We start from the raw sequence: 24,978 nt of genomic DNA on the forward strand, positions 1-24,978 counted from the left end.
CTCCACAGGGCATCCCCCTCCCCCACTCCTCAAAATACCAGCCCCCTCCCGTCACACATCAGCGACTTTAACTCCGAACGCCAGTAACTAATTTAGTGGAGAATCAGCGCCTGCTTTTCCGGTACAGTCAAAGCCCCTCGTCGGCTCTCGAGTCTCCAGTTCTCCAGTTCCACCATGGATCTTCACTTTGTGACGCTCAGCACAGGGCAGCTCCCAAAGCCTCGGCCCTACTCCGGCCTTCAGTGCGACACAGAGACCCACTTAGCAACCGGGCTAACAGGAGACGGCAACAGCCCTTGTACGCGACGGTGACCCTTAACACGCAAGGGTTTCACAAACTCGCCACCTGAAGCAGCTTTTCCCAGCTGAGGAGAGAGGGGGGGGAGGAAGTCACCTCACAATCACCTGAAGCGACCTTTCACCTCAGAACTTCGACGAGCAAGCGTAGCACTCACCTGGAGACTGCCGAGCTGGGTTTTTCCCATGGTCTCTTAACAGAATCTAAAAATGGGCAACAAGAAAGAAAAGACAATTTTCACTTAAAGTTGCTTTATCTGGCGAGGCTAAAGCCAGCATGCAGTTTTCACTAAGCGGGGGGAAAGGGGAGGGGGTCATGTTGTCGAAGCTTTTCGTCTTGCACTCATCAGGACAAATGCACGAATGCCAAATTTCAAACCATCACAACAATTTACACTACAGGAGAAGAGAGTGGGAGGGGGGACATGTTGTCGAAACTTTTCGTCTTGCACTCATCAGGACAAATGCAAGAATGCCAAATTTCAAAGTGTCACAACAATTTACACTTACAGGAGAAGAGGGTGCTGATTGGTTGGCGAGCCAACTCTGATTGGACGAGGCGCCAATTCACGTCAGTCCGCCAGCGAGGCGAGGACGAGGTAAAGCCGAACTCAAGAGCGGTGACAGCATTTCTCTGTGGATTCAGCTCAGGAGTCAGGCCCCACAGAGCTTAAGTGTACAACGACCCAAATAGCTTTGATCTGAATTGTCTTATGGGTTTCTCAGCTTCAACTTACACTTGCCCCTTGTGAATAAGGTTGCCAACCCTCCAGGATTTGCCCAGGAGTCACAGTGTCATTTACGGCACAGGCGGAGGTCACTCTGCCCATCAGATTTGACCATTAATCTCCTGAACAACATTGCGAACAACATCAGGGAGAATAATTGTCAGGGGCGTTATAAAAAAGTGCTTTTTAATCTTAGTTTATTTTATTTAGAAAAGTAACAGGGATGGGAGAAAGAGGGGCTCTTCGACCAGGTGGGACAGCTAGAAGCAGAGGGTGGGGGTCTCCAAGAGTTGGCAACCTCGGTGTAGGGTTCTCCAAGCTCCGTGGTAAGAGAGCCTAGTCAACGAATCTAGGTTTCTGCCATTCCCCAAACCATAACTTGGTGGCACCTGAGGGCAGGTAAGAGGTGATAAGCTCGTTCCTCCATAACTGCTCCATCGGATCCTTTAATCACGAGAACTAGGGGCAGGAGGAGACCATTCGGCCCCTTGCGCCTGCTCTGTCATTCAGTGCAATCATGGCTGGTCTGCTACCTCAACTCCACCTTCCTGCACCAGTCCCTTATTCCTTAGTATCCAAAAGTCTATCAATCTCAAGTCTTGAATAGACTCAATGACTGAGCATCCACTGCCCTCTGGGGCACAGGATTCCAAAGATACACAACCCTCGGAGGGGATGAAGTTCTCCCCATCTCAGCCTGAAATTGGTCTGGCCCTTACGCTGAGACTGTGATCCCTAGTTCTAGACTCTCGAGGCAGTGTTGGGGGGGTTGGGGTGGGGAATTACCTGTCAAGCCCTCCCAGACACCTAAATTATCTTAAACACCTCAATTAGATCATCTCTTGGTCTTCACCACTCAAGGGGAAACACAATTTATGGGCACAATAATATGCCATTTTGGCGAACAGGTTATTATTGGCTCCACATTCGGCTCTTCCCAACCCTCATTAACAACCCTATCACCACACCCTTCTATTCCCTTCTCCATCATGTACTTATACCTAGCTTTCCTTTAAATACATCTATGCTATTCACCTCCATGTAACCTAGCTGCAGAAAAACCAAACTGGCTCACTGATGCCCCTTTAGGGGGGGAAATCTGCCGTCCTTACCTGGTCTGGCCTACACGTGACTCCAGACCCAATGCCACGGGGTTGACTCTTAACTGCCCCTCTGAAATAGCAAGACACTCAGTTCAAGGGCAGTTAGGGATGGGCAACAAATGCTGGCCTTGCCGGCGACACACACATCCCACAAGAAATAGGATGAGTAGGCCATTCGGCCCATCGAGCCTGCTCCGCCATTCAATGCGATCATGGCTGACCTTGAGCTTCAACTTCACTTTTCCTGCCTACTCCCCGTACCCCTTAATTCCCTCAGACACCAAAAATCTGCCTACCCCAGACATGGAAGTGCTCAACGACGGAGCATCCACAATCCTCGGGGTTTGGGGGGTGGGGGGGGGGGGGGTTGCAGAGAATTCCAAAGATTCACAACCCTCCCAGTAAAGAAATTTCTCCTCATCTCAGTCCCAAGCGATCGGCCCCTCCCTCATCCCAAGGCTGCTCCCCTTGTGTTTTAGATTCTTCGATCAGCAGAAACAATCCCTCAGAACATAAGACATAGGAGCAGAAATTAGGCCAATCGGCCCATCGAGTCTGCTCCGCCATTCAATCATAGCTGATAAGTTTCTCAACCCCATTCTCCCGCCTTCTCCCCGTAACCTTTGATCCCCTTACCAATCAAGAACCTATCTATCTCCATCTCAAATACACTCAATGACCTGGCCTCCACAGCCTTCTGTGGCAATGAATTCCATAGATTCACCACTCTCTGGCTAAAGAAGTTTCTCCTCATCTCTGTTCTAAAAGGTCTTCTCTTTACTCTGAGGCTGTGTCCTCGGGTCCTAGTCTCTCCTACTAATGGAAACATCTTCCCCACGTCCACTCTATCCAGGCCTTTCAGTATTCTGTAAGTTTCAATCAGATCCACCCTCATCCTTCTAAACTCCATCAAGTATAGACCCAGAGTCCTCAAACGTTCCTCATATGTTAAGCCTTTCATTCCTGGGATCGTTCTCGTGAACCTCCTCAGGACCCTCTCCAGGGCCAGCACATCCTTCCCGAGATACTGGGGCCCAAAACTGCTCACATCTTGTATGTTCCACCGACATCACCCCTCATTCTTTCTAAGCTCCAGAGGAAATAGACCCAATGTACTCAGGCCTCTCATTACAGGTCGATCCCTCTGATCCCAGGGGGCCAATCAAGTCAACCTCTGCTAAACTGCCTTGAAGGCGTAGAGAGAAAAAAAAAAGAACCCTTTCAGCTCTGCTATCATTCTGACCCGGCGGTGTTGGTCAACTGAGCCAGGAATTGAAAGGGGAGTTTAAAGGGGACGACCGAGTCGCCTTGTTCGCCAGGCATGGATTTAAGCCGTACCGCTGCTGTGAACACTTGGCACTTTCGGCGCCGTGGTGACATCTTCCTGGAAAAATAAAGAGAATAAGACAACTGGGTTAAGCACCGGAGGCATTCACCGCAAAGCCCCTTACAGTGCTGGACACCCACAAGGCCGCAAGTTATCAAACGCTTCTCAAAACACGATTGTTCTCACTAGTCTGCTCCCCCATTGCTAAAAACCCTCATTCCAGCCTTCCCCACCTCTGCATTTGACAATTCCAATGCACTCCGGATTGGCCTCCTGCTCCCTGTAAACCTGAGGTCATCCAAAACTCTGCCGCCAATGTCTTAACTCAAAGCAAGGTGCATTACGCACCCCCCCCCCCACCACATCACCCGCAGTGCTCGTTGACCTACACCGGCTTCTGGTTAAGCAACATCTTGATTTTAAAACTCTCGGCCCGGTTTTCAAATCCCTACATACCCTCGCCCCCTCCCTATCTCTGTGATCTCCTCCAGCCCCCACCACGTTGAGATATCTTCACTGCTCTAATTCTGGTCTCTTAAGCACCCCCCGATTTTAATCACACCACCAATGATGCCTTCAGCGGCCTGGGCCCTAAGCTCTAGAATTCTCTCCCTAAACCTCTCCACCTCATTTCTGTCCTTTAAGATGCTCCTCAAAGCCTACCTTAAAATCAACCAAGCTTTTGGTCATCTGACCTAATACCTCCTTAAGTGGCTTGGTGTCGTGCTTTGTTTTATAACGCTCTTGTGGAGCACCTTGGGCCGTTTCATTACGTAAAGGGCGCTATATAAATATAAGCAGTTGTTGATTGCTCACTCAGTGATCGAGTCTCCCTGCACCTCTCCAGTGGGCACCCCAGAGGCATCATGATGGGCATACTTAATGCAACCACCAGGTGGCATGTGCGAGTGGCACAAGGGCAACACGTCCCCTCCTGTGGACTAGATATTCCAGAGGTGCCACCCTGAGGAACGACACATGTTAATTGCATCGCCCGAGGGCAAATACATGTAGGTGGAGGTGCATTGATTGGGATGGTTGCTTGAGCACATGTAAAGAGGCACTTATACTGACACAGAAGCAGAGTGGAGTCAGGAGATATATACCTGTAATGTTTCACTCTGTGAATAAATCTATCCCACGCAAAGGTTTCTACGTTCAACTGGCTATCAGGAATATAACAAAACATCCCAGCGTTCGAAGGCCACAGAGAGTGAATCACAGGCCCAGCCAGCCTCATCGCGTCAGACAGATCCTTCTACGCCAGGCCAAAAATCACCCGTGCGAGGCAAAACCAGTTTGGGCACGCGCTGCCGGGAGGGGAGAGGGGTTTGTTCGGGTGCGGCGATCAGGGCAGAGCCGCTATTGGCTGGACACAACCCCGCGTGACTTACGTTTGGTTCTTCCTCCTTCTTCGGGGGAGGCTTGTCTGTCACTTTCCGTCTGGAGTGAGAAAGAAAAAGGAAACAAGAGTTCAGCGAAGACAAGATTACGGAAGCGTTGCCCCCCCACCCCCCGGTTCATCATGATAGCCGAGTTTCTCCCCCCATCCCACCACCCCCCCACCCAGCGGCCAAGTTTAGTCAGCAGGTGTCTGACTCTCAGGCTAGAGGGTCACAGATTCAATCGCAGCGCTGGACGAGCTGATCTCGGCACCTCCTGTACCGTCGCGATGCCACACGGTCACCAGGCCCTCGGGGCTACCAACGCACTGGGGCAAGGTCCGCACCGCAGAGGCCAAGCCGAGGTGGGCAGTGGGCACACGGGTTCTCTAATTTGGCCGGAGCGTCCGAGGGTTTGCAGCGTCACGTCGCACCCAGCGAGAGCCAAAGGTGACGCTCCTCCCCCACCCCCCGTGCGGTACTGAGAGAGTGCAGCACTACCGGGAGCATCGTCTTGGTGGACGTGAAGTTAAATTACAGCTGCAAACCCTCCAGGATTGGTCTGGAGGCTCCAGGAATTGAAGGTCAATCTCCAGGACACTGCTGGGTGCAATCCTGGAGAAAAATCCAACGGGACATTCAAAAAATGTATATTTTTTTGATCATTTTGTCTGAACGTTTCTCTTTACCAGGTATAAAAATATTGAAAATGGGGGGAAAAAAGTCTGTTTGGCTGACAGTCAAGCATCATCCAATTGGGTAATGAGTCGTTTTGCTTTCCGATTGGCGTAGGAAGGCCGTATGTCACAAGGATGGACCTGTTGGCCGACTAATGGCTGGAGTGTGGGGGCGAGTCATGTGATGGAACCTCCAGGAACACATTTAAGCACAGTTGGCAACCCTCTGTTACACTGAGGCCCCATATGCCCTCTCAGGTAAACATCAAAGACCCCACGACCACTATTTCGCAGAGCAGGGGAGTTCTCTCTAATGCCCTGGCTAATAATTATCCCACCAGGAACCGATTACTTGGTCATCATCGCATTGTGGGCTCTTGCTGTGCGTAAATTGGCTGCCACGTGATTGGTTACAGACGAAGAGGTGGAGAACTGTTGCCAGGAAACACCCCTGAGAGCGGAACATCTCGGAGAAAGAATATTCCTCGCATCTTCTCACAGCCATCACAACAGGAGGCCATTCGGCCCATTGTGCCTGGACTGGCTACCCTAATTAGGTCCATTTCTTGCAAATGCTCTGAATTCTAACCCAAATATCCAATTCCTTTTTCAAACTTATTGGATCCGCTTCTACCAGACTCACAGATAAGCACATTCTAGGTCATTCCAGACTCTCTGTGCAAGGAAAAAATAAAAATCTGGTGGTCATCTCTCTGCCGCTTCCATGAATTATCTGTCCTCTGGCTTTTGATGCACCTGCTACTGGAAACAGTTTCTCCATATCCTGTCTAGGACAGAGAGTGTAGGCACAAAGGGCAGAATGGCCTCCTCCTGCGTTGATTGTACGATGCTGTGAGAAGAGGTGAGGCGGGCTCTTTATCTTTTACTGTGCTCGTGGGATGTGGGTGATCTGGCTGGGCCAGCGTTTGGTGACCACCCCCAAGCGACTTCAAGAAGGTGGGGTTGAGCAGCTACCTTGAATACACCTGAGTGTCTTGCTGGGCCATCTCAGAGGGGCAGTTAAGAGTCAACCACATTGATGTGGGCCTGGAGTCACATGTAGGCCCGACCGGGTTAGGGTGGCAGATTTCCTTCCCCTAAAGGACATTAGTGAACCAGATGGGGTTTTTAACAACAATTTGTTTTCACAGTCACCATGACTGAAACCAACTTTCAATTCCAGGTTTTATTTATTAATTGAATTTAAACATATAAGATCCTGAGGGGTCTTGACAGGGTGGATGTGGAGAAGATGTTTCCTCTTGCGGGAGGAGCTAGAACGAGGTGGGGGTGGTGTGGTCACTGGTTAAAAATAAGGGGTCGCCCATTTAAAACGGAGATGAGGTGAAATTTTTTCGCTCCAAGGGTTGTGAATCTTTGGAACTCTCTTCCTGAAAAGGTGGTGGAAGGAGAGTCTTTGGATATTTTTTAAGGTCGAGGTGAGTAGATATTTGGTAAGCAAGGGTGGGGGGGGGGGGGGGTGATAGGCTATCGGGGGGTTGCGGGGGGATGCAGGTTTCGGGTTACTATCGGATCAGCCATGATCTTATTAAACAGCGGAGCAGGCTCGAGGGGCTGAGTGGCCCTACTCCTGCTCCTTGCTCGTGTCCCCACCGGCTGCCGTGGGTGGGGTTTCAGCTCATGTCTCCGGAGGGTCTCTGGATAGCCAGCCCAGTAAGGTGACCATCCTTTAAACCAGGAGCGGCTGCACAGGAGCAAAAAAAACACAGCCGCTTGACAAAGCAGCCACTGGCATCTGACAAGGGACAGAAACTGGGGTGGCAAGCGGTAAATTACTGACAGGAACGCGCAGCCCCTCCCCTACCGATCAGCCCCCCAAAACTTCACCTTCTTGCCAACATGGCGCTCATCTCCTCCATCAGACCACCACCACCACCACCACCACTGCCCCCTCCGCCCCCACTTCTGTTGCTGTCACTCCTGGGGCTGGAGCTTCCACTCGAGCGAGCATTCTCCTCAGCCTGGTGGTGGGGGAGAGAGAGAGAGAGAGACAGTCCAGAGGTTAAAAAGAGTTTAAAATCGGGCAAACCGGAGAAGCGGATCCAGAAAAAAAAAAGACAAAGACTCGAGTTTTCGACCGTGCCTTTCCCGAACCCAGGATGCCGCAAAGCTCTCCCCGGCCGAATTCAACGCCCAGGGAGCGCTGCTGCACGCACGCAACAGGGGCCAAAGCGCACGGGCGGCCCGCCTGCGCACAGCAAGATCCCGCGGGCCGCTAATCTGCTCGGCCGATGTTGGCAGGAGGGCGCGCGCGTTGGCCAGGTCACCAGGGAGAACTCCCCGGCCCCTCGCACCCTTGACCAGCGCCCGGGGAGGGGGGGTTTTTACCCGGGCATTTAATTTCACGGCTGTTGTGGGAGCTTGCTGTGCGCCCGTCTCCTGCATTTTAACAGTGACAGTAGTTTTCTTCTTACAAAAAAAAAGCTGTGGAGCGCTTTGGGATGTTGCCAGGACGATAGCAAATTTTGTTTAATTTTGGCCAGACCAGATCTGTCCAGGGTCACGTCCAGCCAGCCAGCCGGCCGGCCGCCCCTCCGCCCGCCGCGGCCAAATCCGCTGAACCCCCCCACCCCCACTCCCGCGCCAGAGCCGAGGTCACTCACCCGTGCCGTCTTCTTCAGCTTGGCAGCCTGTAGCGCCTCCGCGAGGCCCCCCCCAGAACTGCCGCCCGACAGACCGCTGGAGGGCGGGAGGGGCGGGGGAGGGGGCGGCCCACCCCCTGAAGGGGGAGGCGGGGGTCCGGGAGGCGGGGGTGGGCCGGGGGGAGGCGGGGGTCCCGGAGGGGGTGGCGGTCCAGGGGCACCGCCTGCAGGAGCAGGAGGGGCAGCCGCTGAGGAAAGAAAAGAAGGGGTTAATAACGGGAATCGGTTTACAATCCGCTAACACCTTAACCAGCCTTGGCTGGCTATCCTTCTTTCAAAACCACTGGCCCCTTATGTCCTTATCCAGCTTCCCTTTAAATGCATCAACGATGTTCACCTGCCTGCGGGAGCAAGTTTCACATTCTCACCGCTCTCTGGGTGAAGTTATTAAAAGATTGTTCCTTTCACGGGATGTGGGTGTCGCTGGCTGGGCCAGTATTTATTGCCCGTCCCTAATTGCCCCTTGAGAAGGTGGTGGTGAGCTGCCTTCTTGAGCCGCTGCAGTCCATGTGGTGTAGGTACACCCACAGTGCTGTTAGGGAGGGAGTTCCAGGATCTTGACCCAGCGACAGTGAAGGAACGGCCGATATATTTCCAAGTCAGGATGGTGAGTGGCTTGTAGGGGAACTTCCAGGTGGTGGTGTTCCCATCTATCTGCTGCCCTTGTCCTTCTAGGTGGTAGAGGTCGTGGGTTTGGAAGGTGCTGTCCAAGGAGCCTTGGTGAGTTCCTGCAGTGCATCTTGTGGGCAAGACATACATCAATCAGTCCTCCTTCCCCAAAGTGTTCGCCATAGCCTTACAGATGTTTCCTTTTAAAGCGATTCTCTTTGAAAGCACAATGTATGAACACAAGACAACTTCTGCATGATGCACCTAACATCACAAAGACACAGTCCCAAATTCCTTTTGACAGTCGGCACTGAGGTACAGCGAGATGACTGAAAACTTGGTCGGGAGGGCTTGGTTTTACGTTCAGAGAAGGGAAGAGATAGAGGGGTTCACACAGAAAGAGTTTTAAAGGAGACAGGAGGAGTTGATGAGGTTGGTAATCTCCAATCTCCTCCAGCCCCAAACCCTCCAAGATCTCTGTGTTCCTCCAATTTCGGCTGCTCATGCATTCTCAGTAATAATCCCTCCAACCATTGGCGGCCGGGCCTTCAGCTGCCTGGGCCCCAAGCTCTGGAGTTCCCTCCCTGAACCTCGCTTTCTTCCGTTTCTCAAAACTTACCTCCTTGACCAAGCATTGGGTCATCTGGCCCAATGTCTCATGTGACGCGGGGTCGTGCTTTGTGTTATAACGTTCCTGTGCAGCGCACTGGGCAGGGCAGGGGGGGGGGGGGGGGGGGGGGGGGTGTTTATTATGTTAAAGGTGCTATATAAATGCAAGTTGTTGCTTGGGGCTTGGTCAGTCAGTCAGATGTCCAGCAGCTCGCAAAAATCAGGGAATTAAATCCACTTTCACTGCCATATGAGTTACATAAACTCTCAATTATCACAGATGCCGGGAGATGAGCAACTTATCAACATAACCAAAGTACCGACTTGGCTCAAATCGGGCGGCCCAGGGTTTAGATCCCATTTTAAACCTCACATTGTACGCGGTGCCTTATACAATCCCAGCTTAAGAGTGCACTTACCTACCCAATGGCCGTCACGTTCAAATCAGTATTCTCCATGCCTGCCACCAGCCCCCACCAAGCCATAGGGCAATCTATCCGCTCCCCCCGCCCTCACTTTGCCCGTACCCCTGCACGGCTTCCATTGAGGTCCCACCGGCCTGTGGACCAGGGAAAGGCACGAGCACAACAGGAATCGCAAAGGGAAGGTTCAACCCCCGGTTTCACCGCAGTGGATTGAAGCTGCCAGGGGAGGCAGCACTGCTTCACCCGCACCCACACCCCCCCCAACCCCCGCACCCACACCCCCCCCCCCACCCCCGCCTCACCCCTCAACACCCACACCACCCCCCCCACACCCCTCAACTCCCCCGCACCCCCCACCCCTCAACACCCGCACCCCTCAACACCCACACCCCCCCAACACCCACACCCACCCCCCACACCCCTCAACTCCCCCGCACCCCCCACCCCTCAACACCCGCACCCCTCCACCCCTCAACACTCCGCTTCCCCCACCCCTCAATGCCCCCACCCCTCATCCCCCCCACCCCTCACCTGCACTGCGTCGCTCCTGCTGTTCACGTTCCTGCTCCAGTTTCTGCTGCTCCAGTTTTTGCTGCTGCTCCAGTTGCTGCCTGTTGGTCAGAGAGACACACACACGGGGATGTGAAGGGCACGAAAGGCCGGTTTTTCTTACCCCCCCCCTCCCCCCCCCCCCCCCCCCCCCCCCCCCCCCCCCCCCTACCAAACCCCCGGCCTCCAGGAGTGAGGCTGGACGACCCAACAGTTAAGCCTGTCTCCTTCCTGTACAGTCCTCAACCCCACGGCGCACAGCGCCGCTCGGAAAGGCAGCGAGTAGGATATCTGATCCCGAGCTACCAGCCACTGGGTCATGAGCATAGACACACCCCACCCTCCCCACCCCAAGGCAACTCACTCTTTGACCTTGCATCCCCCGATGGTGACCTCTGCCCTCCCAACCTCAAGTCCAGCATTTGACCACAACCCCTGGGTCTGGGAGATCGGCAGAACGGAAAGCCTGTGAGAGGCAAGTGCTGGCTTCCCGGGGTCTCAGGCCCCCGTCTTAAAAAGGCAGAATGAGCACAGACACCCCCTTTCACCCCAGGGCCTCTGGAGCAGCAAGACATAAATCCCCAGTTATAAAGCTTATCTGAAACAGGAAATGAACTTGGCTCCACTAAGGAGGCAGGAATGGGACATCTCTCTCTCTCTCTCTCTCTCTCTGCCTACCTCAACCCCAGTAACAGCCCCCGGGTTATCACTCCCATCGAAACTCCCAGTAAAGTTGGCAAAACTGGGGCAAATTGGAAAACTGACGAGCAGACTTTTTGTCAGCCTGTGTTGCCTGACAGGTGTCTCGTGTGGTAAAGGTGGTGACTGTGCGCGTGTGCGAGACTGTGCGCGTGTGCGAGACTGTGCGCGTGTGCGAGACTGTGCGCGTGTGCGAGACTGTGCGCGCGTGCGAGACTGTGCGCGCGTGCGAGACTGTGCGCGCGTGCGAGACTGTGCGCGCGTGCGAGACTGTGCGCGCGTGCGAGACTGTGCGCGCGTGCGAGACTGTGCGCGCGTGCGCGTGCGAGACTGTGCGTGTGTGTGTGAGACACAGCAACATGAGCCAATACTCACGGCTAATTCCATGAACTCCCCTTCACTTCCAGGGCATTAGTCACAAAACCACACATTCTCTTGGGCTTCAATCTCTTAGACAGAGGTGATTCGTCCACTCGGCGATGAAGAATTATACAAGCTTTGATTTTTCAGGACGGGCGGATTGGACGTTAGCAAGTCAGGAAGTTGAAGCCACATGGGCTTTCTCCTTTCTCTAATCCTCTTGAGTTTGAGCCGAAGGGTTGGTGCATGGTGAGGTAGCGTGCACAGATTTCGAGGCAATGGGACATGATCCAATTGGGCTGCTCTGGTCCCACGCGGAGACCTTGCAATAGTCAACGTGCAGGGCAGGAGAAAAGTTAACACAGGAACAAGGGGCTTAGAAGTAGGCCATTCGGCCCTTCGAGCCTGCTCTGCCATTCTATAAAATCGCGGCTGACCTGGTTGTGGTCTCAGCCCCACTTTGCCGCCTGTCCCCCATAACTCTCGACTCATGTTGTCTCGCAAAAATCTGTCTAAGTCAGCCTTGAATAAATTCAACGACCCAGCCTCCATTAGCTCTGTGGGGAAGAGAATTCCACAGACTAATAACCCTTTGAGAGGAGGGACATCACCTCATTATGGCCTTAAGTGGCAGACCCCTTATTCTTAAACTGCGCTCCCTGGTTCTCGTCTCTCCCACAGTGGAAACGTCCTCCCGGTATCCAGCCGATCAAGGCCCCTCAGCATCTTACACGTTTCAATAAGGTCACTTCTCATTCTTCCAAACTCCAGTGGGCACAGGCCCAACCTGCTCAACCTTTCCTCATAAGCCCCTTGATCCCAGGAATGAGTCAGGTGAACCTCAGTAGAAGGATTCACCCTCAGGGTAGAGGCAGTGGACTGTGTCTTTGGATAGAGTTGAAAGTTGGGGGGAGGGAACTGAGTCCCATGTGTAAGGCCCCACACAGTAGCTGCAGGCTGTGGGAGAGGCCACCTTGAGCTCCGAACTTGGGGTTTGTTAGAAGTCGGTGTTAAATGAGGCTGGCGTGCTCCAGGCTCATTCCCCACGGTGGGGGGGGGGGGGGGGGGGGGGGGGGGGGGGGAGAGACGACTCACCTCCTTTGCTGCTCCAGCTCTTCAGCGGTTGGTCCATTATTCACCACTCGTGGGGCACCAGGTCCTGTACAGGGAGGAGGGGGGAAGAAGCTGAAGGGTTAATGGTTTCACTTCCCAGGCTCACCTTCAGATCATGAACTCTCTCCTCCATCCTCACCCCCCTTTTTCTTAAAAATGTTTTTTTTACATGTCTATTTTTCTTTTCCCACCTATTTCTATTATTATTTTTAAAATGTATTTCCATCTATTGTTTTATCTCCACCTTTTAGCCCATTTCGATCCCTTCCTCCCACCCCACCCCCACTAGGTCTATCTGTACCTTGCTCGTCCTGCTTTCTACTCTTAATGTCGCCATTAGCACCTCCTTTAGCGAATATCACTGTCAACACCTCTTTGTCCTTATGTCTGTGACATCTTTTGGTGATCTCCACCTATCACTGGCCGCTATCCAGCTCTACTTGTCCCACCCCCCCTTAAACCAGCTTCTATTTCACCTCTCTTCTGTTTCTCTTTAGTTCTGTTGAAGGGTCATACGGATTCGAAGCGTTAACTGTGTTCCTCTCCGCAGAGGCTGTCAGACCTGCTGAGCTTTTCCAGCATTTTGCGTTCACCTCGGAGATCCATCAACTTGCATTTATGTAGCGCCATCAACGCGGCAAACCGTCCTGAGGCGCTTTATGGGAGTGTTATCAGGCAGACGTTTGACCCCGAGCCACATTGGGAGATGTTGGGACAGGTGAACAAAAAGCTTGGTCAAAGAGGTCGGTTTTAAGGAGGGTCTTAAAAGGAGAGCAAGGTAGAGGGGCTTAGGAAGGGAATTCTGGAGCTTGGGGCCCAGGCAAGCTGAAGGGGCGGCGGCCAATAGTGGAGCGATTAAAATCAGGGGATGCTCATGAGGCCGGAATTGGAAGAACATGGATATCGCGGAGGGGCTGGAGGAGATTACAGGAATAGGGAGGGGTAAGCTCAAGGCGGGGTGGTTGAAAACAAGGATGAGAATTTTAAATGCCCCATGTAACCCTGGCTACACTTCAAACTTAATTTAAAATTCCAAGAGAGAGCAAGTCTTCCTCTTTGTCCTAAGTGTGGGTTCCTGAAATGCAGAATTCTCCGGCTCTCTCTAGTGGCCAGCATTTACCACACGGAGGGGAACATTCCCCCCATAGCAAGCGATTCAGCTCCCGGTAAAACTCCAACTCTGCTCTGGGTGCGGGGACAGAATGGAACAAGACACAGGCACGAGGGTGGAGGGAGGCAAGGGTGGGCACACACGCGGAGAGGAGGACAGGCACACGCGCACGCGGAGAGGGGGGCAGGCACACGCGCACGCGGAGAGGGGGGCAGGCACACGTGCACGCGGAGAGGGGGGCAGGCATGCGGAAAGGGGGACAGGCACACACACACACGGAGAAGGGGACAGGCACACACACACACACACACACGGAGAAGGGGACAGGCACACACACACACACACGGAGAAGGGGACAGGCACACACACACACACACACACACGGAGAAGGGGACAGGCACACACACACACACGGAGAAGGGGACAGGCACACACACACACACGGAGAAGGGGACAGGCACACACACACACACACACATACACACACACACGGAGAAGGGGACAGGCACACACACACACACACGGAGAAGGGGACAGGCACACACACACACACACACACACACACGGAGAAGGGGACAGGCACACACACACACACACACACACACACACACACGGAGAAGGGGACAGGCACACACACACACACACGGAGAAGGGGACAGGCACACACACACACACACACGGAGAAGGGGACAGGCACACACATACACACACACACACGGAGAAGGGGACAGGCACACACACACACGGAGAAGGGGACAGGCACACACACACACACGGAGAAGGGGACAGGCACACACACACACACACACACACGGAGAAGGGGACAGGCACACACACACACGGAGAAGGGGACAGGCATACACACACACACACACGGAGAAGGGGACAGGCACACACACACACACACACACACACACACACGGAGAAGGGGACAGGCACACACACACATACACGGAGAAGGGGACAGGCACACACACACACGGAGAAGGGGACAGGCACACACACACACACACGGAGAAGGGGACAGGCACACACACACACACACGGAGAAGGGGACAGGCACACACACACATACACGGAGAAGGGGACAGGCACACACACACACACGGAGAAGGGGACAGGCACACACACACACACACACGGAGAAGGGGACAGGCACACACACACACACACGGAGAAGGGGACAGGCACACACACACACACACACACGGAGAAGGGGACAGGCACACACACACACACGGAGAAGGGGACAGGCACACACACACACACACGGAGAAGGGGACAGGCACACACACACACACGGAGAAGGGGACAGGCACACACACACACACACACGGAGAAGGGGACAGGCACACACACACACACGGAGAAGGGGACAGGCACACACACACACACGGAGAAGGGGACAGGCACACACACACACACACACACACACACACACACACACACACGGAGAAGGGGACAGGCACACACACACACACACGGAGAAGGGGGACAGGCACACACACACACACACACGGAGAAGGGGACAGGCACACACACACACACACACACACACACACACACACACGGAGAAGGGGACAGGCACACACACACACACACACACACACACACACACACACACACGGAGAAGGGGACAGGCACACACACACACACGGAGAAGGGGACAGGCACACACAAACACACGGAGAAGGGGACAGGCACACACACACACACGGAGAAGGGGACAGTCACACACACACACACACACACACACGGAGAAGGGGACAGGCACACACCCACACACACACACACGGAGAAGGGGACAGGCACACACACACACACACGGAGAAGGGGACAGGCACACACACATACACACGGAGAAGGGGACAGGCACACACACACACGGAGAAGGGGACAGGCACACACACACACACACACGGAGAAGGGGACAGGCACACACACACACACACACACACACGGAGAAGGGGACAGGCACACACACACACACACACACACGGAGAAGGGGACAGGCACACACACACACACACACACACGGAGAAGGGGACAGGCACACACACACACACACACACACACACACGGAGAAGGGGACAGGCACACACACACACACACACACACACACACACACACACACACACGGAGAAGGGGACAGGCACACACACACACACACACACACACACGGAGAAGGGGACAGGCACACACACACACACACACACACACACGGAGAAGGGGACAGGCACATACACACGGAGAAGGGGACAGGCACACACACACACACACACACACGGGGAAGGGGACAGGCACACACACACACACACACACACGGAGAAGGGGACAGGCACACACACACACACACACACGGAGAAGGGGACAGGCACACACACACAGAAGGGGACAGGCACACACACACACACAAACACGGAGAAGGGGACAGGCACACACACACACACACACACGGAGAAGGGGACAGGCACACACACACACACACGGAGAAGGGGACAGGCACACACACACACACACACACACGGAGAAGGGGACAGGCACACACACACACACGGAGAAGGGGACAGGCACACACACACACACGGAGAAGGGGACAGGCACACACACACACACGGAGAAGGGGACAGGCACACACACACACACGGAGAAGGGGACAGGCACACACACACACACACACACACGGAGAAGGGGACAGGCACACACACACACACACACGGAGAAGGGGACAGGCACACACACACACACACACGGAGAAGGGGACAGGCACACACACACACACACACACGGAGAAGGGGACAGGCACACACACACACACACACACGGAGAAGGGGACAGGCACACACACACGGAGAAGGGGACAGGCACACACACACACACACACACGGAGAAGGGGACAGGCGCACACACACACACACACACACACACACACACGGAGAAGGGGACAGGCACACACACACACGGAGAAGGGGACAGGCACACACACACACACGGAGAAGGGGACAGGCACACACACACACACACACACGGAGAAGGGGACAGGCACACACACACGGAAAAGGGGACAGGCACACACACACGGAGAAGGGGACAGGCACACACACACGGAGAAGGGGACAGGCACACACACACGGAGAAGGGGACAGGCACACACACACGGAGAAGGGGACAGGCACACACACACACACACACGGAGAAGGGGACAGGCACACACACACACACACACGGAGAAGGGGACAGGCACACACACACACACACACGGAGAAGGGGACAGGCACACACACACACACACACGGAGAAGGGGACAGGCACACACACACACACACACGGAGAAGGGGACAGGCACACACACACACACACACACGGAGAAGGGGACAGGCACACACACACACGGAGAAGGGGACAGGCACACACACACACACGGAGAAGGGGACAGGCACACACACACACACACACACACACACACACACACACACGGAGAAGGGGACAGGCACACACACACACACACACACACACACACACACACACACACACACACGGAGAAGGGGACAGGCACACACACACACACGGAGAAGGGGACAGGCACACACAAACACACGGAGAAGGGGACAGGCACACACACACACACGGAGAAGGGGACAGGCACACACACACACGGAGAAGGGGACAGGCACACACACACACACACACACACACACGGAGAAGGGGACAGGCACACACACACACACGGAGAAGGGGACAGGCACACACACACACACGGAGAAGGGGACAGGCACACACACACACACACACACACACACACACACACACACACACACACGGAGAAGGGGACAGGCACACACACACACACACGGAGAAGGGGACAGGCACACACACACACACACGGAGAAGGGGACAGGCACACACACACACACACACACACACACACACACACACACACGGAGAAGGGGACAGGCACACACACACACACACACACGGAGAAGGGGACAGGCACACACACACACACACACGGAGAAGGGGACAGGCACACACACACACACACACACACACACGGAGAAGGGGACAGGCACACACACACACACACACACACACACACACACGGAGAAGGGGACAGGCACACACACACACACACACGGAGAAGGGGACAGGCACACACACACACACACACGGAGAAGGGGACAGGCGCACACACACACACACACACACACACACACACACACACACACGGAGAAGGGGACAGGCACACACACACACACACACACGGAGAAGGGGACGGGCACACACACACACACACACACACACACACACACGGAGAAGGGGACAGGCATACACACACACACACACACACGGAGAAGGGGACAGGCACACACACACACACACGGAGAAGGGGACAGGCACACACACACACGGAGAAGGGGACAGGCACACACACACACACGGAGAAGGGGACAGGCACACACACACGGAGAAGGGGACAGGCACACACACACACACGGAGAAGGGGACAGGCACACACACACACACACGGAGAAGGGGACAGGCACACACACACACACACACACACGGAGAAGGGGACAGGCACACACACACACACGGAGAAGGGGACAGGCACACACACACACACACGGAGAAGGGGACAGGCACACACACACACACGGAGAAGGGGACAGGCACACACACACACACACACACGGAGAAGGGGACAGGCACACACACACACACGGAGAAGGGGACAGGCACACACACACACACGGAGAAGGGGACAGGCACACACACACACACGGAGAAGGGGACAGGCACACACACACACACACACACACACACACACACACACACACACGGAGAAGGGGACAGGCACACACACACACACACACGGAGAAGGGGACAGGCACACACACACACACACGGAGAAGGGGACAGGCACACACACACACACACACACACACACGGAGAAGGGGACAGGCACACACACACACACACACACACACACACGGAGAAGGGGACAGGCACACACACACACACGGAGAAGGGGACAGGCACACACAAACACACGGAGAAGGGGACAGGCACACACACACACACGGAGAAGGGGACAGGCACACACACACACACACACACACACACCGAGAAGGGGACAGGCACACACACACACACACGGAGAAGGGGACAGGCACACACACACACACACGGAGAAGGGGACAGGCACACACACACACACACGGAGAAGGGGACAGGCACACACACACACGGAGAAGGGGACAGGCACACACACACACGGAGAAGGGGACAGGCACACACACACACACACACACACACACACACACACACACGGAGAAGGGGACAGGCACACACACACACACGGAGAAGGGGACAGGCACACACAAACACACGGAGAAGGGGACAGGCACACACACACACACACGGAGAAGGGGACAGGCACACACACACACACACACACACACACACACACGGAGAAGGGGACAGGCACACACACACACACACGGAGAAGGGGACAGGCACACACACACACACACGGAGAAGGGGACAGGCACACACACACACACACGGAGAAGGGGACAGGCACACACACACACGGAGAAGGGGACAGGCACACACACACACGGAGAAGGGGACAGGCACACACACACACACACACACACACACACACGGAGAAGGGGACAGGCACACACACACACACACGGAGAAGGGGACAGGCACACACACACACACACACACACACACACACACACACACACACACACACGGAGAAGGGGACAGGCACATACACACGGAGAAGGGGACAGGCACACACACACACACACACACACACACGGGGAAGGGGACAGGCACACACACACACACACACACACACACACGGAGAAGGGGACAGGCACACACACACACACACACGGAGAAGGGGACAGGCACACACACACAGAGAAGGGGACAGGCACACACACACACACACAAACACGGAGAAGGGGACAGGCACACACACACACACACACACACACACGGAGAAGGGGACAGGCACACACACACACACACGGAGAAGGGGACAGGCACACACACACACACACACACACACACACACACACACGGAGAAGGGGACAGGCACACACACACACACGGAGAAGGGGACAGGCACACACACACACACGGAGAAGGGGACAGGCACACACACACACACGGAGAAGGGGACAGGCACACACACACACACGGAGAAGGGGACAGGCACACACACACACACGGAGAAGGGGACAGGCACACACACACACACACGGAGAAGGGGACAGGCACACACACACACACACACACGGAGAAGGGGACAGGCACACACACACACACACGGAGAAGGGGACAGGCACACACACACACACACGGAGAAGGGGACAGGCACACACACACGGAAAAGGGGACAGGCACACACACACACACACACACGGAGAAGGGGACAGGCACACACACACACGGAGAAGGGGACAGGCACACACACACACGGAGAAGGGGACAGGCACACACACACACGGAGAAGGGGACAGGCACACACACACACGGAGAAGGGGACAGGCACACACACACACACACGGAGAAGGGGACAGGCACACACACACACACACACGGAGAAGGGGACAGGCACACACACACGGAGAAGGGGACAGGCACACACACACGGAGAAGGGGACAGGCACACACACACGGAGAAGGGGACAGGCACACACACACACACACGGAGAAGGGGACAGGCACACACACACACACACACGGAGAAGGGGACAGGCACACACACCCACACACGGAGAAGGGGACAGGCACACACACACACACACACACGGAGAAGGGGACAGGCACACACACACACACACACACACACGGAGAAGGGGACAGGCACACACACACACACGGAGAAGGGGACAGGCACACACACACACACGGAGAAGGGGACAGGCACACACACACACACACACACGGAGAAGGGGACAGGCACACACACACACACACACGGAGAAGGGGACAGGCACACACACACACACACACGGAGAAGGGGACAGGCACACACACACACACACACGGAGAAGGGGACAGGCACACACACACACACACACACACACACGGAGAAGGGGACAGGCACACACACACACACACACACACACACACGGAGAAGGGGACAGGCACACACACACACACACACACACACACGGAGAAGGGGACAGGCACACACACACACACACACACACACGGAGAAGGGGACAGGCACACACACACGTACACACGGAAAAGGGGACAGGCACACACACACACACACACACGGAGAAGGGGACGGGCACACACACACACACACGGAGAAGGGGACAGGCATACACACACACACACACACGGAGAAGGGGACAGGCACACACACACACACACACGGAGAAGGGGACAGGCACACACACACACACACGGAGAAGGGGACAGGCACACACACACACACACACGGAGAAGGGGACAGGCACACACACACACACACACACACACACACACACGGAGAAGGGGACAGGCACACACACACACACACGGAGAAGGGGACAGGCACACACACACACGGAGAAGGGGACAGGCACACACACACACACGGAGAAGGGGACAGGCACACACACACACACAGAGAAGGGGACAGGCACACACACACACAGAGAAGGGGACAGGCACACACACACACACACACACACACGAAGGGGACAGGCACACACACACACACACACACGAAGGGGACAGGCACACACACACACACGGAGAAGGGGACAGGCACACACACACACACACACACGGAGAAGGGGACAGGCACACACACACACACACGGAGAAGGGGACAGGCACACACACACGGAGAAGGGGACAGGCACACACACACGGAGAAGGGGACAGGCACACACACACACACACACATACACGGAGAAGGGGACAGGCACACACACACACACACACACACACACGGAGAAGGGGACAGGCACACACACACACGGAGAAGGGGACAGGCACACACACACACACACACACACACACGGAGAAGGGGACAGGCACACACACACACACACACGGAGAAGGGGACAGGCACACACACACACACGGAGAAGGGGACAGGCACACACACACACACACACGGAGAAGGGGACAGGCACACACACACGGAGAAGGGGACAGGCACACACACACACACGGAGAAGGGGACAGGCACATACACACGGAGAAGGGGACAGGCACATACACACGGAGAAGGGGACAGGCACACACACACACACACACGGGGAAGGGGACAGGCACACACACACACACACACACACACACACACACGGAGAAGGGGACAGGCACACACACACACACGGAGAAGGGGACAGGCACACACACACAGAGAAGGGGACAGGCACACACACACACACACAAACACGGAGAAGGGGACAGGCACACACACACACACACACACACGGAGAAGGGGACAGGCACACACACACACACACGGAGAAGGGGACAGGCACACACACACACACACACACACACACACACACACACACACACGGAGAAGGGGACAGGCACACACACACACACGGAGAAGGGGACAGGCACACACACACACGGAGAAGGGGACAGGCACACACACACACACACGGAGAAGGGGACAGGCACACACACACACACGGAGAAGGGGACAGGCACACACACACACACACACACGGAGAAGGGGACAGGCACACACACACACACACGGAGAAGGGGACAGGCACACACACACACACACACGGAGAAGGGGACAGGCACACACACACACACACGGAGAAGGGGACAGGCACACACACACACACACGGAGAAGGGGACAGGCACACACACACGGAAAAGGGGACAGGCACACACACACACACACACACGGAGAAGGGGACAGGCACACACACACACGGAGAAGGGGACAGGCACACACACACACGGAGAAGGGGACAGGCACACACACACACGGAGAAGGGGACAGGCACACACACACACACACACACACACGGAGAAGGGGACAGGCACACACACACACACACGGAGAAGGGGACAGGCACACACACACACACACACGGAGAAGGGGACAGGCACACACACACGGAGAAGGGGACAGGCACACACACACGGAGAAGGGGACAGGCACACACACACACACACGGAGAAGGGGACAGGCACACACACACACACACACGGAGAAGGGGACAGGCACACACACACACACACACGGTGAAGGGGACAGGCACACACACACACACACACGGAGAAGGGGACAGGCACACACACACACACACACACACGGAGAAGGGGACAGGCACACACACACACACGGAGAAGGGGACAGGCACACACACACACACGGAGAAGGGGACAGGCACACACACACACACACGGAGAAGGGGACAGGCACACACACACACACACACGGAGAAGGGGACAGGCACACACACACACACACACGGAGAAGGGGACAGGCACACACACACACACACACACGGAGAAGGGGACAGGCACACACACACACACACACACACACGGAGAAGGGGACAGGCACACACACACACACACACACACACACACACGGAGAAGGGGACAGGCACACACACACACACACACACACACGGAGAAGGGGACAGGCACACACACACACACACACACACACGGAGAAGGGGACAGGCACACACACACACACACACACGGAGAAGGGGACGGGCACACACACACACACACACACACACACGGAGAAGGGGACAGGCATACACACACACACACACACACACGGAGAAGGGGACAGGCACACACACACACACACACGGAGAAGGGGACAGGCACACACACACACACGGAGAAGGGGACAGGCACACACACACACACACACACACACACACACACACACACGGAGAAGGGGACAGGCACACACACACACACACACACACACACGGAGAAGGGGACAGGCACACACACACACACACGGAGAAGGGGACAGGCACACACACACACGGAGAAGGGGACAGGCACACACACACACACGGAGAAGGGGACAGGCACACACACACACACAGAGAAGGGGACAGGCACACACACACACACACACACACACACACGAAGGGGACAGGCACACACACACACACACACGAAGGGGACAGGCACACACACACACACGGAGAAGGGGACAGGCACACACACACACACACACGGAGAAGGGGACAGGCACACACACACACGGAGAAGGGGACAGGCACACACACACACACACACGGAGAAGGGGACAGGCACACACACACGGAGAAGGGGACAGGCACACACACACACACACACACATACACGGAGAAGGGGACAGGCACACACACACACACACACACACACACGGAGAAGGGGACAGGCACACACACACACGGAGAAGGGGACAGGCACACACACACACACACACACACGGAGAAGGGGACAGGCACACACACACACACAAACACGGAGAAGGGGACAGGCACACACACGGAGAAGGGGACAGGCACACACACACACACACACGGAGAAGGGGACAGGCACACACACACGGAGAAGGGGACAGGCACACACACACGGAGAAGGGGACAGGCACACACACACACACGGAGAAGGGGACAGGCACACACACACACACACACACACACGGAGAAGGGGACAGGCACAAACACACACACACACACACACACGGAGAAGGGGACAGGCACACACACACACACACACACACACACACACACACACGGAGAAGGGGACAGGCACACACACACGGAGAAGGGGACAGGCACACACACACACACACACACACACACACGGAGAAGGGGACAGGCACACACACATGGAGAAGGGGACAGGCACACACACACACACACACACACACGGAGAGGGGGACAGGCACACACACACACACACACACGGAGAAGGGGACAGGCACACACACACACACACACACACACACACACACACGGAGAGGGGGACAGGCACACACACACACACGGAAAAGGGGACAGGCACACACACACACACACACGGAGAAGGGGACAGGCACACACACACACACGGAGAAGGGGACAGGCACACACACACACACACACACACACACACACACACACACACACACACACACACACACACACACACACACACACACACACACACACGGAGAGGGGGACAGGCACACACACACGGAGAAGGCGACAGGCACACACACACGGAGAGGCGACAGGCACACACACACGGAGAAGGCGACAGGCGCACACACACGGAGAAGGCGACAGGCGCACACACACACACACACACACACACACG

General features: G+C 55.6%; 1 protein-coding gene across 1 annotated transcript in view; it reads right to left on the reverse strand.

The window, feature by feature from the left end:
- vaspb (vasodilator stimulated phosphoprotein b) overlaps positions 1 to 24,978 on the reverse strand; it is a 134,120-nt gene that overhangs the window by 15,389 nt on the left and 93,753 nt on the right. The window contains exons 4-10 of the mRNA XM_041179217.1: positions 12,524 to 12,587; positions 10,352 to 10,431; positions 8,139 to 8,365; positions 7,363 to 7,496; positions 4,850 to 4,898; positions 3,467 to 3,512; positions 456 to 501 (exon numbers count right to left, since the gene is read on the reverse strand). Coding sequence (XP_041035151.1) covers positions 456 to 501; positions 3,467 to 3,512; positions 4,850 to 4,898; positions 7,363 to 7,496; positions 8,139 to 8,365; positions 10,352 to 10,431; positions 12,524 to 12,587 — 646 coding nt within the window. The remainder of the gene's footprint in view (positions 1 to 455; positions 502 to 3,466; positions 3,513 to 4,849; positions 4,899 to 7,362; positions 7,497 to 8,138; positions 8,366 to 10,351; positions 10,432 to 12,523; positions 12,588 to 24,978) is intronic.

Source organism: Carcharodon carcharias, chromosome 34 (genome assembly GCF_017639515.1).
Source record: "Carcharodon carcharias isolate sCarCar2 chromosome 34, sCarCar2.pri, whole genome shotgun sequence".
Lineage (NCBI taxonomy): Eukaryota > Metazoa > Chordata > Chondrichthyes > Lamniformes > Lamnidae > Carcharodon > Carcharodon carcharias.